Raw genomic sequence first — 16,953 nt, forward strand, 5'->3', positions numbered from 1 at the left:
GAATACAATATGAATGCTATTCAGGCATATGGAAGAATTGTGTTATAGATATCCCTAGAACCTCTACATACAATTCTACCAACTTCAGGTTCTGCTCATGCATGTAAAATGAACCATACTCTTAATTTACGCTTTCAACTTAATTTCAAAAAACTTAATAACCTGTCTGAGCTTTTCAACTTCCAGAACCTCTTTTTGCTTAGATGTCATTTCCTTGGCTCGTGACATCATCAAAGCATCAGTATAAGATTGAACTTGGAGATCTTTCAGCTGAACAAGTTGCAGAGCAGTGTCTTCCATTTCCTTCTGCAGTTTCATATCTGAAATGGACACAAAATATAATATCCATAAAATCAAACAAGTATAAAAATTCATTCATTCATATTTTGATCAATTTATCTGATTAATTTAAAAAAAATGTATTCAATCCAATCAATAATGTTTGAGGATGAATCTATGCCTGAATGAAAACAATAGAGAAAAATATATTTCTAACCCTGATTTCTCTTCTGATGAAGTTCTTCATTTAGTGAATGATTCACATTTTCCACCTCATTCACTTTGTTGTTCAGTTCTTGTCCTTGTTTCTGAGCCTTCAAATGGCTTTTGTGTAGTTTCGAGAGCCTATTCTTGCACAGTACTAGTTCATTCTGCAGGATCGAAACATGCTTTCCGATGCTGTCATTTTCATTTGTTTGTCTGTTAATAGCTCCAGTCTGTTGGAAAAAAAGTAACAAATTGTGTTTTGGGTCAATGTGAAATTAAATAAAACCTTATAAAATAAAAAACTTGCACAAATATGGTAAATAGCAGGTACCTTGAGTTAAGAGTCTCTTAACTTGAAAGTAAACTCAAGTTACAAGCGAGAAATATTTGCTAAAGGTGCTTCAACCTTGAAGCAAATATTGAGCATAAATACATTGAAGCATTAGAGGAAGAAGTTAATTTAGTCCATAAAAGCCCAATAACTTTGAACTAGTCAAGCCATCACCAATTGTCAAACTGTACTTTCTTTCTTTCTTTTGACTGACAACAACTCGAGTCCCCTCCCTAAAGGGTGGGGGGGGGGGAAGGGGGAGAAGGAGGGTGTTGAAGCAAGAAATTGGAAAATACTGTGTGCTGTATTTGACTATTAACCAAAACTACTTTATTTTATATAAAATATACTGTACATCCACCTTGTATACATTCCTCTGCGTAATTTTTAACAAAAACATACTGTACAATTAAAAGTCACACTAATTTGGCATAGGTCTACGTTGATCTTTAAAGGCAGTTATAACTTGATAACATATGTTCCTCTAGCTGCTATACAGCAACAGTCTGAATCTATGTCATGCTAACCAGCTCCTATGGAGAGCCCATTGCTTCTCTCTAATTTCAGAAAAAAAAATTAAATACTCCAGAGGAAAATAGAGAGACAAGAAAGAGAGATAACCAGACAAACAAAGGAAAACTATAAAAGAACTGGAAGTATACAAGATGTCCTGTAAGTCCTAATTCGGTTTTTATCTCATCAACAGTTTGTCATACATGTATAGTTCTAGTTTGAAAAATGCTCAAAATGTGTTCCGGAATCACTCTGTATTAGTTTCAAGAGTGAAAGTATATTGCGTCATAAAATGGAAAATCTAAATTTTTATACGGTTCCCCTGTCCACTACCAATAAGAAAGTTGTTGCCTTTCTCTCTTGAAGCCGACAAAAACATTCCAAGTTTCTAAATTCAATATTCACCGAGATATTCAGATTCAAAAATCGGGGAAAAGTTGTGTAAGAAAAGCATAAATGAGGGGGAAAGATGTTTTGTCCACTAGTTTGCTGTTCGTTCAAAATTTTTGTCTAATTTTTTAATTCAAATATCTCCGCGAATATTGAGCTTGATAACATAGCATTTTTTCCTTGGCGTCAGGAAAGACAGGACAATAACTTTCCAATTGGAAGTTAGATTACAGGGACCGTCTAAAAATTGAGATTTTTTTTATTTTATGACAAAATATATTTTCACTCTCGAAACTGACACAGAGTGATTCTTGAACACCTTTTAAGCATTTTTTAAATCAGAATCATACCTCTGTTATCTCTCGGTTAATGAGATAAAGGCTGAATTAAGACTTCAAGACACCCTGCATAATGAAGATAGTGGAAAAAAACAATGACTCAAAATGCCAATTGTTACCAGCTCTGAGGAACAATTAAGCAGCATAGAGGACTAGACACTTGATGAAATGAGGAGTAGCCACTACCCGCAAGAAGTACTTGTACTACATTTGTACTACTTGCACCTTGATTGGAGGGAGGTGAAGTAAATGGGATGGAATATCAGTAAGAAATATGCTATTTCTCCCAGACATGTTTCCTGGGAAAGGTTAGAAAGGATGAGTAAAAATTGATTAGCAGTTTGGGATTGAAATGTTCCATCATTCTTTATTCTTTTTCAGAATAAAAAAGTTATTATAAACAATGATTTTTGAAGGAAAAAAACGAATACTATTATAAGTAATGATTTTTGAAGAAAAAATTTTTTTTTCTCTAAATAGCCCATGTCAAAAGTTCCCTAGTTATACATAATATTAAATATAATATAATAAATATAAATTATACATAATTTAACATTTAGCAACATAATTTGGCATTTAGTAATATAATTTAGCCTTTAACAATAGAACTTAGCAGATTCATTTGTCTGCTTGCAAAAAGTGAATGATTTTCTCAAGAAGCAAAGAAAAAAAGAGACAGCCAAAAATTGATGTGTTTTTTTATAGAATCTTGTATACACTTTATTTATTATTTGTTTCAATTTGTACAAGTATCATGTATGCTTCTGTTTCCATAGTACAGTATGTGCGCATCTAGTTTATTTCTAAATATTCTCATTTAATAATAATTGAACATAATTAAGTTAGAATAACTCTGTGCTCAGATGGCAAAATGTCATTCCAGAGTCTCACTCGTCAAAATTTTTCAAGGTGGAAAAATTATGTCTTCCTCTCTTTTTGTTTATGAAGAAACAACAGATGCAAATTGTAATAAGTTAAAAAAAAAACACAGTATTGCATTTTGGCGAGCTACTGTTTACAAATTCGCCATTGTGAAATTTTGAAAAAGTGACAACATTTTGCCATCTGAGCACAGAACTCATCTTTTCAAATTTCTTCATCCCCAGTAGTTTGATATGTTTTACTAATATAATAGTTATAAATATAACACTGTTATTTTAAAGAATATTTTTTTCCCCCACTCTGAAATCGGAATTTCCAATAAGTTGAACTAACAATACCTCAAAGTTTTTTGTCGGCCGCTGCACATTTGACTTATTGAGATTTGACTGTATATAGTTAAGTTAACAAATGAAGAAAAATTATAAATAATACAAGACAAACTTTCTTTAACAATATTCAATTGAGTCAAGAGAAAAGTAAAACTTACCAATTCTCTAACCTGCTCATCCGTTTCGAGATGGAGCTTTTCAACATGTTCTTTGAGATTCTTCTGGAGCTTCATCATAGATGGCTGCATGCAAGGAAAAAAATTATGAACTGTGTTTACATATGCATATGTAGGAAAATTTTCTGAGCTCAACACATGCTGGTAAAAGGTTTTTATCTATAGTAGAACCTCACTTAAGACCCCACTATAATAGAAAGCTAAAAAAAATTATAAAAATTATGAAATTTTTATCTGACGAGTTTAAAACTTGTTTTAAGTATTTAAAAAAGCATTAACTTATTTGAAAAGCATTTCCAAGCAACTGATTAAACATTGATCACTGTTTTCTATAAAGATGGATGAATGCGCTGCGTGATTCAACAGCATGTGCCAGCCAGAAAAATTAAGGTTAATGCAGTGTATCAGAGTTTAAGCTACAGTTGCATTTTTTGCGAAATAAAGTCAGAATGTGAAAGAAGTAGTAGCCGCTTTAGCAGAAATGCATACAGGAGGTACGAAATAAGTAGACATCCGTCCACCAATCATTAGCATTTTAGCATTTGCTAAAGCTTTTTCTCCCTCATACATATTTTTTCAATTCAACCTATGTTGAAGGCTGTTTTTTTATTTGATATATATTAAACACTTTTTACAGCTAACTACCATACTTTCATTGATGTATACTTTGTAGCATTTGTAACATTACAGCTCTATACAAATTATTTGTTATAAACCCAGACTTTCATTATAACGGACAACTTATTAGTCCTATTAAAGCAGAGTGTGCACAACCTTTTCAGTCTACAGGCCATATACAGTCTAACCCCTGATTTAACAAAAGGAACCAACAGGTTTATTAGTTAAATCAAGGAAATATTTCAATTAAGGCCAAATTGATCAGAAGCGTAAATACACACTCGAAATGGCAAATTTTAAAAGCTACTTGCAACTATTACAACTTATTTCAGCTGGGGGCCTGTTGCAGAACAATCCAAAGCAGTCTGTTTTGAATGTAGCTAAGTTTTTATGAGATTTATGAGAAATTTACAAAATAAAAAAACAGTTCAATTTTCGACCACCAGGTGAAAAAGTGATGCTTTTTCCCGTGGACCATATAGAGTATATACCATAGTTTCCAAAACTTCTTGTTCCATCACCCTTTCTTCAGAAATTTTTTTCTCATCGCCCCCAACTCAAGTGAACCCATAGGACCTTATGTTACAACCGTAGCTTTTATTCCCCCCCCCCCGGACCATTCTATCGCCCAACAGGGGGCGATATTGCCCACTTTGGAAAACATTGGTATATACCAAGTTTCAATGGAATACATCCTCCAGAATGGGCATGACATAGGTCGGAGTAATGTCATTAATGTCAGTATACTGAAACTACTCAGACCTACGTAGTGCCCATTCGAGCGACCTATGTAGACGTATTCCATTAAAACTTAGTATATATGCTATAGTGGTCAAAAATTTAACTATATTTTTTAATTTCATAAATTTCTCTCCCAAGATCTCATTAAAATATCCTAAAAATTTTGGTTGCATTCGAATAAGCAGTTTTTGAGAAAACTTACTGAGTGTACAGGAACATTAATTATAATCGCCCTGAATTTATACACTTTAAAATACTGTAATTTCCAAAAATTGTGTGTTGCCCTTACACCTCAATTTAGTTGTATAATACATTAAAAATATATATATAGCCCCCCTTTCCAATGTCAATTGTTCAGTCACTGTGGCAATCTGAGACCAGGGATTTGTTGAGCCCTGTTCTGAACATGAAACATCAAAAGACAACTGCCACAAAAACTGTGGCGGCTGCGTCACTTTACCAAATTAAATCTTTTTTCACTTTTGATAAAGCATCTGATTTCTGATTAGAAGACTGCTCTGTGTCCACTGTTTCATTATGCGCATGTAAAAAGAAAGAGTATTGGGTGTTACAATATGGATTTTATATTAACATTTCTTGTCTCTTCCGCAGCTGATTCTGCAATTTTCCCACCAATTTTTTTTGTTAGCTGTTCAAATTAACTGGGGTTTCAGATAAGTGGACGGTTTCCACGTGTGGAAGTATTTAAAATTTGCACTTACATGATTTGGATCCAAAAGTTTGAGGTCTCTGATATCCCCATCACCAATATTTCTTGCAGCACCGCCGAATCCACTTAGCTCCATGTTCTTCAAGATTGTTTTAGCTGCTTTGATATGGTCAGTACTGTTTTCCCCTCTTTCAATCCTTCACAAGAAACATGTTCTTAAATAGCAGCATTTAGGAACAATAAACATGTAAACAAAAGAAAAAAGGCATTTATACATGTATAATACGTACAATGTGATGAAATAATATTTTCCGTAATAATGTTTTCGCCTATTGACTACTACTAAACCACACATGTACCTCGTCCATATTCCTCTGCGTAACTTCTAATGAATTGGTATATGTTGGAATGTGCGTGTTTGTGTTGTGAACCTAACGTGAAGCTTGTTTGCATGTAATGCTTGTTATAGTGCTGCCATATACCACATATTTTTTGAACTATGAGTGAAGTGTAATGTTTGAAGATTTTACGATTGTAGGCCTGTTGCTCTCTGCAGCTAGACTTTTTAATGGGGAGATCGGCTTGCAACCTGTTATAACTGTGGGAAAAGAAAATAATTTTATAGATTCTTTAACTCTTCACCAGGGTTTTGGCTTTGTGTAGTCTAGTAGTCTAGGGCAAGCACGCAAGTGAAAGGACGTAGGTTCCCTGCAAAGCCAGTTGAATTTTTTTTCCTGAATTTACTTTTGCATCAACCAGCTGCCAAAACCTTTGCAACTTTATTACAAATTATTTTGTCATATCCAAGACCAAAAATTGGAATAATGTCATACACAGTCACGGCACCACCGTTCGGTATGGCCACAATGTCATAGGCAATCACAGCCAGATTACTGGTTAAGTCAGGGTTTAAACTACCTGAAGTCAAAAGGAGAAAACCCCACAGTGAAAAAAAAAACCACCATCAGATTTGTGTATGCAGAGTCTAAACGTGTTGAACAACTTATGCAATCAATTGTTGTTCATTGTCGCACAAAAAAAGAGGATATCCACTGGTAAACATCACACTCGTACACTCGTACGTTGTAATGACTAATATTCAACCATAGATATTCCCAACCTCCATGTAGTATAGTACTATATCAACTTCGTTATTGAATCACTAAAACTTGCATGTGCAAGTAATCCTTTATACTTTGCAAGCATATAAAAAATAATCTAACTACAGTAAGCTCTTTTTCCTTCTTTTCAAAAAGTCTCAGGTTTCCACTTTTGGTGGATTCCTACATTAGAGACAGGGTATGAAAAAATCAGATATTAAAAAAAAAATTTAAAACAGATTTTGTTTTATTGAAATTAACTGGCTGTTTATGAATTAAAACAAATCTTGTTAATCATTAAGAATGCATATTTTCACATCACCTACCTGGTTTTTTTTCACCTAATCTCTAAAATTTAATTCAGCATTAATGAATAAACTGCAGAGTAAAAAAATATGAACACCAAAAAATTTGTGTTTATGTACCATGAAAGGTCACAAGCGCCCAAATTAACTCCATGGATTAACATTTTCCTTGTAGAGAAAAGTGCTCTTATTCATGTTGGGCTCACCCCATTAAAGTGAATGCCTGGTGGCAACTCAGTATCACATATGGTGCAAGGTTTCTCAATTCACTCCATGTACAACCAACGGACAATTCAGCTTCTATTGACTAAATAAAAAGCGTTCTATCGACAAGATTGTCCTTTGCGCAATTGATTCATGCATTCATTACACTGGGGAACAAAATTTTTCTTGCATTTATACAAACACTTGATCTTACCTAATTCGAATATGCTGATTTCAAATCTGGATTTAGTTTTTCCTATAAGCTTTCAATTTTTTTTTTAATAGCATTTTTAAGTTTTTTCTGAATTTATTTTTTTTTGGCACTTTGCAAGCAAGAATTTGCTTTTTATAACTCTTGCATTTGTGGACTTTATGAAGGAAATCTTGTTTGATTCTCCATTCAAAAGATGTGGAGTCTTGAGATGTTGCAATCATTTCTGGAAGCTGGATATCATAAACACACCACACATTTGCTGATCTTGCTCAGTGTCTTCATCTTCAGATGCACCGAAAACATTAAACATAGGAATTGGGAGTTACTCCGAGTGTGGAATCGGTCAAATAATGAATGCAATATCATGGTAAGAGATCCTGTGCTGATTTTTCTGGCAGACATCTTTTGTGTTGACCAGGCAAAAATAGCAATTAGTTATGTGATCTGTGGGTTCCCGCCAAACCATGGGAATGGCAAAAGGCAAACCCTTTCATTTTCTTTAGTTCAGTCACAAAGCAATTCCTCATAATATGACACAAAATGAGTGGCCCATTTCCTGTCTTAGTCCCCAAGTTGAATTTCAAAATAGGCTTTATAAGAACGCTCCACAAACAATGAAATATTTCACCTTTGACGAACAAGTGTGTAGCAATCACATACCTAACAGAATGAATCAGGACTCTATTTGAACATCAACATCTACTTGAAAAGCCATGAATCAGATTTGAAATTAACTCCACGAAAATAACACTAAAAAGAGAGAAGAATATGACATTTCCTTATCACATCTGCAACTGAAATGTACTATGGCTGTCTTCCTGACGCCACACTAAGGGCATAGCATGGGGGGACTTGGGAAATGTGAGAAAATGACCAAAAAAAGGGAAAAAGATGGCCAAATCTATTGTTCTATCACTTTGGTCCCATACGAAATGAAAGTGGTTCCCTCCCGAACAAAATTTCTGGCTACGCCCCTGAGCCACACCCTACATGTTAGAAAAATGCTGCCCTCTAGTAGCCACTGGAAGTAAATTTATAAAACTACTGATACTAAAAATCTGATGCTACAGACTGATAAATTGGCACACTAGTGAATCTTATATAGTAGTACAACTAGGCTAGTGTAAGTCGTTAGTCGATAGCCCGGGAGACCTTTGGTCATGTATCAGTATATAATATCAAACTGCATAAAAACTAGCACTTGCAGAGAGAAATTGATGTCAGATTTGAAATCAGCAATAAGAAAATAACTCAGATCAGTTATAAATTTTTCCCCAGTGTTATTATTTGTTTCCGACTTGCATGATGTTGCTTAGTAATTTACATTTTTTTCATTTCACAGATTCAATGAATTTTGGTAAAAAAACGAACAAAAAAGTAAAAAAAAGTATATGTCCAATGATATTTATGTTGGTACAACGTCTATTATTATTTTGAATCAGTAATAGGGGCCATAGAATTTGAGGCGTTATATAAAAACTAATTTCTCTGTTTTTTGTTTTTTCTATCAGGAGAACAACATTGTCCCATTGTAATGCATTGCAAATACTTGGCGCAGTTATATCTATAAGTTTAGCTCCCTATATTTTTCTGCAATTTTTTCCATACACAAAATCTAGGAAATAGAACAGCTTCCTTTCTGCACTATATCTCAGGATTAGGTTTAAGTCTTTATTGTTACGAAAATTAGGTCTTTTCACAATTTTTGAAGAACCCCTCAGTACAGTAATCTCCTGTTGCCAAACCGGAAATGTCAAGATATGCTCGAAGCTTCTAGATTTGCCTAGAGAATCTCTTTTGATCTTTGTGAAGCAACGCCACCAACTTGGTACTACGAAATAAAATTCTCTGGAAACACTGTCTCTCAAAGGTTCGACGACGAGTATATAAAAATGATGCACGAACAGAAATGGGGAGAGTCAGTGTTGTTGGACTTTCACCGTTTAAAGGCCACTGTTCCATAAATGGAACACAGCTTAGTGCAACATTCTTATTTGTCGATAACGTTCTGTCTGCTTGTAAATATGTGTAAAATAGCTGTTTTCTGTGAGTAAATCTGTGACATCGTGAAAACTGCTTCATCCTCTGATCATTTCAAGGAATTGTGAGACATTATCTGGAACAGTATTTACCAAAAAGTCTTCTACACTTCTTTTAATGAAGAACTTAACCACATATCAATAACGTGCATACCATACCAGGTTATTTTTACTTCAATATCATTAAAGTTACGTAAAGGAAAAATGAAATTTAATGTTGTGATTTAAATCATGAATTTAATCATGTTTCAAATAAGCGTATCCTGATTAGGGAAGAAAAAAATACATTTCTTTTCAAAGAGAAGGGGGGGGGGAAACAAAAACATTAAACAGGTTAATAGCCATTAATTTTCCAATGCCTTCTCATATAAGGAAAATAAAGTTTTACATACATAAGATTAGAGTTACCTTAGACCTTCTTCTGAATCCATTCGTTTCGGAGCAACTAAAGATCTTTCAGACACGTTTCCAACATTCACTTCTGAGCAAAAAATATATATAAATTTATTTTATTTAACATCACACAAAATATGCAAAACTTCTTGCAAATCAATCAAGTTAGTACACAAAGAATTTTATTTAAAAAAAATTAAACTACAATTTTTTATAATAGTTTATACACACCAAATTGCAAAAAAAAAAAAAACCATTATGACCAGATCCCGGAAGTTTAGGCACTAAAAATGATTGAAATAGGCGGGATAAAAGTCACTAAAAATACCTAAAATAGGCACTAAAAAAGGCATTTATAATTTTTGGAAGGAAGAAGAAAATAATTAAAAACAAAGGTATTAAGTGTCAAAAACTAGCTGAAAAATTGGTTACACTTAATCCATCTATTGTTTTAATTATTGTTTATAATAACTGCATTATTATCGAAGTTAAATTGACTTCAAGCCCAAAATAAAATGTTATTAGATTAGGCCAATTCCAGGACCACCATTACCAGACGTGGAGCAGGTAGAAAAAATGAGGGGCTCCTTCGAGTTGCGAATAATTCTCGTTTATTTGTTGTATTATTTGGAATAATTATTATCGTTTCTATAGTTGAAACACAGCTATCTTGTTATATTTTTGTGGGAAAAAAAATTAACTTGTTTTTATAAAACATTAAAACATTACCACGTATGAGGGACTCCTTCAAGTGCAGGGCCCTGTGTGGTGAAAACCTCACAAACCCACTGTGTTCCCCCCCCCCCCACTTATTTTATCTGAAGAGAAACTAAAGGCAAGGGGCATCTGCAGAAACAGGTGGCCCTGCTGGGTGGAACATGGCGTTTGTGTGAGTGAAAACTCGACTCGTGTCAACACTCTCCGTGATCGGCAATAGGGGATTCAGCAACCACTACCCTCCCAGGAAGGTGGCAAGAAATAAATAATTAAAAATAAGGAGCATCTAAAACCAAAAACTTCTGCACCCATAAAGGGCCTCTCAATCGACACTTTCGTGGAAGAGAAACACTTCCTGTTATCTACGAGTGGATATATCAATTCACTGAAGCCTATTTTCAGGAGAAAAAAACTTATTGAATATTCGCATTGATGTAAGTGTATAACTGCATGTAAAACTGAATGAAAAATTGTATCGTTATGGAAAATTCAACCGAGAATAGCGATGTAAAATATGTATGTATATTTCAGTATATATAATTTGGTGTAACGAAAAAAACACGACAGTGATATTGGCGGAGAAAATTTCTAGGATATCGCGCCAGAATGTTGTTGCCGTTGCTATGGACTTTCGATAATGGTAACCTATATTTTTTCTAATTTAAAAATTTTAAACGATTAAACATCGGCTCAAAACGATATTTTTTCAGTATTTTTTAAAACCATAGAAAAAATTGAAATATTCTGCATGAAGGATCACCGTAAACCTCTGATGTATGGGAACTTTTTTTGCGGCGAAGGAATACACTCTCTACCTTTCTCTTCACCGCAAAGTTAACCTGAAACGAACTATAGAGAATTTTTCATGCCCGGAATTCCTTATGCCCCGATGCGTTTTTATTATTAAAAACAGGGTCCAGGTTTTAATTTTTAATACATAGAATATTTATTTATTCCACATGCCCGGAATTCCTCATGCCCCGATCTGTTTATTACTAAAAAATGGCCCATGTGTAATTTTTTTAACTGATATTTTTCCTATTTTTATGCTTTTGCTTTCTATTATGTTCCGCACGCTGGTGATTTTTTTTTTTTTTTCGGCTTCCGTAGTGTCTGACGGACTTGGCGACTCTTCGTCGGGCCATCAGACATGTATGGCACCAAACATCGTCAAGTGGCGGACCATACGACAGCTGTTCGTATGGTCCGCTTAGTTCATCTTTACAAAATCAGGTCCGAGGTCGCGGGCCACATCAGATGACTCCGAGGGCCACGGGCTGAGCATGTATGACTGTACAAGGTGCATTTTTGTGCGGTTAACTAGTATCAGTAGTGTTATTATTTAGTGTATGCTTAGTAAATGCACATGAACAATTCGCGGCAAAGTAATTTCCCATTGAGTTCAAATATTTACCAGCCATGTTTGTTCCTCTATTTCTTTGCTTTACGATGGCTCATTGAAAGCACCTCACACGATAGAAGATCCAGAGTTGAGTCTTGGTCAAAGATAATCTCATCGCAGACGATAAACAGATGAAATCTTCCTCGACATTCATGGGAACATTAGTATTTTTTTTTCGGGTGGAATGTAAACAGTGTGTGTTGCAAACGGCCGTGACTTACATCCATGAATCGCTGTTGGTTGTGACTTTCCGTTCATTTTTGTTGAGAAACTAATTTTCCGCTTTTTTTGACAAGAAAACAAAACAAAATATTGTTGTTGTTGTTTTTTTTTGAAGGATACAAACTTTATCATTGTTTAGCAAATAATTTTCAGTTCTTAAATCGAAATCAAGCATTTTGAGTGATTTCGATATCTTGACCATATTTCAGGCAATTGGGACAGAATGCGAGAAAGTACAGAAAGCTCCCGATGCCTAGGCTGACCATATTTCCTCGAGAGAAATACGGGGCATTGGAATTCCAAATACGGGAAAATACGGGACATCGCCAATTATCGCCAAAACCGAAAAAAGTTGCCAAATATTGTTGAAATAACGATGAAATCACAATGGCGGGAAATGCAGCATTACTGCTTATTGCAGTGGATAAAAATGAATTCCACGAAAAAAAATTTTCGTCCAAGACAAATGTGGGAGATTCATATACTCATTTACGGCCGTATTCACCACTCACAGTCCTGAAACGCGGATCAGTTGAAACCCGTTTCAGTTTTAGAACGAATTTGGCATTCACCAGTGAGTCTCGAGTGCGTATCAAGTGAAACTCGGTTCAGTTGGCGAGTATTTGGCGTATATTAGCTTGGCGAGAGTAGATCCGACGCTGATTGGATGAAGGGTTTTTGATCTTCTAATGAAGTAGAAAACTCAACGGTAGGATTCTTGTGTTTACGTTTTTCAACAATTTTTTTTCGATAAGCAAAATATGGTTTTATCATCCCCTTTTTAATGGAAATTCCATTTCATTCCAGCTACGGTTTTCTTTCCTACTTCCGCTATATCTATAATGGTTTTTCATTTCGCTACGGAATTGCTAATATTCTCAGATTAGATAAATTATATATCGCACGTACAATCAGCTTATATGCGCTTTTCATTTCCTTGAAAAAAAAGTAACACATTCAAATTTTATTAATCGTGAATGAAATGAAGGAAAAAAGGGTCGCAATTGTGTAAAATTTATATTTTAAAAAATACTAATAAATTTGGAAATTTTTCAAAAAATAATTTTTATCTGAATATTTTTTAAATTATGATTGTTTTGTACCTGAAATCAAATTTTTAGATACACATATTAAAATGAAAAAGTACAAAATTCAGTGAATTTGATTTCAAAAAAATTTTTTTATGCTAATAGTAATTCTTGTGATGCACATTGAATGTTAAATTACTGAACATTAATAGCTATATTTCCTATTAGCCAAATAAGTTAATATCTGAGACTGATTTTTTGTAATTTGTTGAAACTTGTATGATAGTTGCATGCAATCCTTCCTACACACAAGATGTGCCCCCTCTCAATGTATAAAATGCTAAACCCAACAGTTTTCTTTTCAACAAAAAACTGTTCCAACATGTGTACTAGTTTTTTTGATTAGCTTACATAAAAAGTTAGATTCAGTTCAAAACAGTTCATTATATTATTAAATATAAGTTGAAAGGACGTCCTTGAAGCTGAAAGATTCTTAAAAATAAAAAAATCTGTAAACAAAGTTTCAAATCTGACAGTCAATACAAGCATTAGTGTATGGACAATTTTTTTTTTTTAATGTGTAAAATGCATTGCCTTTGAATCATGTTTAACTAAAGGGTAAACTAATAGCCAAGACTAAAAATTAAAAAAAACTTGACATATATTGATAGATTCAACGTCATTATTCATCAACAAAATCATTTTCCATCCCTCTTTTTACTAGCAGGATTGGTAGTTAAATCTGGATTTTTTTTTAAAATATATACTGTATTTACGTGATAATCACAATCTAGTAATTCATTACTTTCAAAATTTACACTGTAACTTGAACATAATTAAGGCACAAATTCAAACTATGTAAAAAAAAGCTAACATTTTCCTCACTTAAGAAATAACGACATATCAATTATCAAAAATAATTTATTCATATTTATATGGAAGTATTTGAGATTGCTAAAAAATAATAATGGTACGTATAACACACACACAAACATTGTAAATAAATATTGAGATTTTCTTCCATGATTGAGTCAGCTCGTCTTCAGTGGCCACATTTTATCATAGATGTGTTTTTACCCTACTTTTGCTCCCAAATACTTGTTTCATCTGAAAAATTAAAAACATAGTTTTCATGTTTTTACCCTACTTTTGCTCCCAAATACTTGTTTCATCTGAAAAATTAAAAACATAGTTTTCATGAAAAAAAATTTCCCTAAAGAATGAAGCAAATCATACTCATGTGTTGTGATTTCAAACACAGTGAAATCATACTGCATAATACGAATAAAGCACATGTAATCACGTGGTACGGGTTATGTAATGATAGATTACTTAAATATTATAAATTTCATTCAATCATTGCCCAATGCTGTCATGAACTGCACATAAATAAGGTTCTAAAAAGTAATTTCATGAATTTTTGAATTGGTGTTTTGAGCACGAAAAGTATGAACACACACTAAAATCTCAATAAAATGATATTCTGCAAATCAAGAAAAATTATCATTGTAGAGGGATTGCTGTTGTATTAAGAGTAGAGATGTAAAATTCTTGAGAATATTGTAACGAAGGACTCTGGAAGGACTACTATTGTAAATAACTTGAGAATATTCTTATTATTCTTAACAAGAATATTCTCCAGTTATTTATAATATAATTATATATAACATCCTAGAGAATATTCTTTGGAAAGACTACTTTTATGATTTACTGGGGAATATTCTTATCAAAAATAATAATTATTCTCATCTCACATCTGTAATCGAGTGGCAGCAGTTTAACATTATACTATAGGAATTTCCAAACAAGACTTTCAAAATATTGATGTAGGGGATTTATTTTTATATCAAGCATCATTGTAGTGAGGTTTAACTGTAAATAATAAACGAATGAACTGATAATTATACGCAAAATACTGATGCACAAATAGAATGAAATGAGTTGATAATTATATGATTTTGGATAATGAGAGTGCATCACAGAAAATATTTTTTGTTGTGCACGTGTTTTCATTTGTGCAAATACTGTGGATTCTGCTTATAAAGGTTTTTTTTTCAAAAAATTACCATGAAAAATGTAAGCGGGGAAAATGCTTTAAACAGGAAATCTTAATAAAAATTAATTCGAGTACTAAGCAGGAAAATATTATACATGGGAATATCATAAGTGAGATTGACTGAATATAGAAGGAAAATGTCATGTTTACACACAGCAGCAAAGTATCAAATAAATATATTCCTGCCAAGAGGTAAAAGCTAAAAAAAGGTAATATATTTTGCTTGGCATTAATATAAATATTTTCATATTAGAGACGAAACATTTCATACACAAATCTATATTTTAGAGTGTTGTTGAATATTGTTTTGTTTAGGAATTAAAATGCACTACTGTAATGATCGCTTTTGCCTAGTACATTTTGCGAGTTCTTAATGTACGAGGCTCCTCAAGAGAAAAAGGGGCCCCACAAAAATGAGATCTAGTTGAAATTTTCTAGAATTTACCAGGTAGGACCACAGAAAAATTTCTCGTCTCAGGCCCCCCCCCCCCCGATCATGCTCTTAAGATGGTCCTGGTTAGGGAAAAAAAAATTTTGTATACAAGTAATACAAAAAAAAAAAATTTTGTATACACTGTATACAAGTGACTATTCCTGCAATTCAAGAGAGATATTCATGACTTCTTTTCAGACCAATGATACATTATTTTCAGAGGAAAAAACTTCAAAAGCGTGACACTATACCCTGCCATTTTAACCTTTAGGTCAGGACCGTAAATAAGTTGGGGCAACCGGAGCACTTCCCAAGGGCCGAGAGAATGGGGGCCCTCACAAAAATGTACACTTTATTTTACATAATAATACTTTCAGGGCCCTCACTCAAGAAAAAAGTCTGCATCGAGAGAGCCCACTACCAGTGCTGTCTTAACGGATGGACCTACCCGGGCACGGCCCGGGGGACTCGAGAGAAGAGGGGCCTCACAAAAATGAGATTTGGTTGAAATTTTCTGTAATTTACCTGGTAGGTCCTCAGAAAGGCCACTTGGCCCGGGGCCCATGGTGTTCTTAAGACGGCCCTGCCCGCTACGACCCTGTTTTAGGTACCATAAAGACGAATTTGTCATTAATATCAATACATGAGTATATTACTCATATTATTAAATAATCATTATTTGATAATGATCATTTTGTTAGCGAATGAAGTTCAGATTTGAAGGAAATCATAGAAAAGTATCATTACTCACCTTCTTTCGTGACTTGTTGATGGCTTCAAGTAGTAGTTGAAAGCTTTCATTGATCGGGGATAATTACTTAACATATATTTAATACCTAAACGCGGTCACTCATCACCTTATAATTAATAAATTATTCTAAATTCCCTATTTCATTCTGGGTCATCGTAAAAACAATTCAGCGCGACCCCCATTACTATGTCGATGTTTGTGTTTGCAGCGATGATAATGTTCACTGCGCATGCGCTGAAACTCGATTCACCCTGCTGGATCGCCGATATCGGAGGTTCAGTTTCAGGCTCGAAAAGCTGGTCCGTGGATCTCGATTCAGGGGTGGTGAATACCAATTTTGAGGTGAAACGCGGTTTAGAACCTGGATCGCGTTCTGAACCTGGACGGTGAATACGGCCGTTATAGTTGCAGTTATCATAATATAATTTATAAGTTGAAAATAATTTCAATCTTTGACTTCAATAAAGAATAAAAATTCAAGTAGGCTTCGTGCAAAATACGGGAAAAACCGGGACACTTTTGTTAAAAAGTCGGGACAGCCAAAAAAACAGAAAATACCGGGACTGTCCCGGGAAATACGGGACGTATGGTCACCCTACCGATGCCAAAAGTTAA

The 16,953-nt window shown here is 33.9% G+C and overlaps 1 protein-coding gene and 1 long non-coding RNA gene across 3 annotated transcripts in view; both read right to left on the reverse strand.

The window, feature by feature from the left end:
* l(2)41Ab (lethal (2) 41Ab) overlaps window positions 1-12,056 on the reverse strand; it is a 34,054-nt gene extending 21,998 nt beyond the window's left edge. Inside the window, exons 1-6 of one of the 2 annotated variants that reach the window (XM_089242047.1) lie at window positions 11,861-12,056; window positions 9,745-9,817; window positions 5,527-5,671; window positions 3,428-3,511; window positions 497-716; window positions 163-320 (exon numbers count right to left, since the gene is read on the reverse strand). In XM_089242047.1, coding sequence (XP_089098173.1) covers window positions 163-320; window positions 497-716; window positions 3,428-3,511; window positions 5,527-5,671; window positions 9,745-9,817; window positions 11,861-11,867 — 687 coding nt within the window. In that variant the 5' untranslated portion in view covers window positions 11,868-12,056. Of the gene's footprint in view, window positions 1-162; window positions 321-496; window positions 717-3,427; window positions 3,512-5,526; window positions 5,690-9,744; window positions 9,818-11,860 lie in introns of both variants that reach the window. The other variant, XM_089242048.1, reaches the window with a different exon arrangement.
* A 1,945-nt stretch (window positions 12,057-14,001) lies between these two features.
* Window positions 14,002-16,731, reverse strand: LOC149078401 (uncharacterized). The gene is made up of 2 exons (XR_016193891.1): window positions 16,339-16,731; window positions 14,002-14,270 (listed from the first exon to the last, which is right to left on the reverse strand). It is a non-coding gene; the product is annotated as an uncharacterized LOC149078401 (long non-coding RNA).
* Window positions 16,732-16,953: the final 222 nt, after the last annotated feature.

Source organism: Pholcus phalangioides, unplaced genomic scaffold, assembly GCF_987345545.1.
Source record: "Pholcus phalangioides strain wild (caught in Gottingen) unplaced genomic scaffold, Ppha-v1.0 ptg000014l_1, whole genome shotgun sequence".
In the NCBI taxonomy this organism is placed as follows: Eukaryota; Metazoa; Arthropoda; class Arachnida; order Araneae; family Pholcidae; genus Pholcus; species Pholcus phalangioides.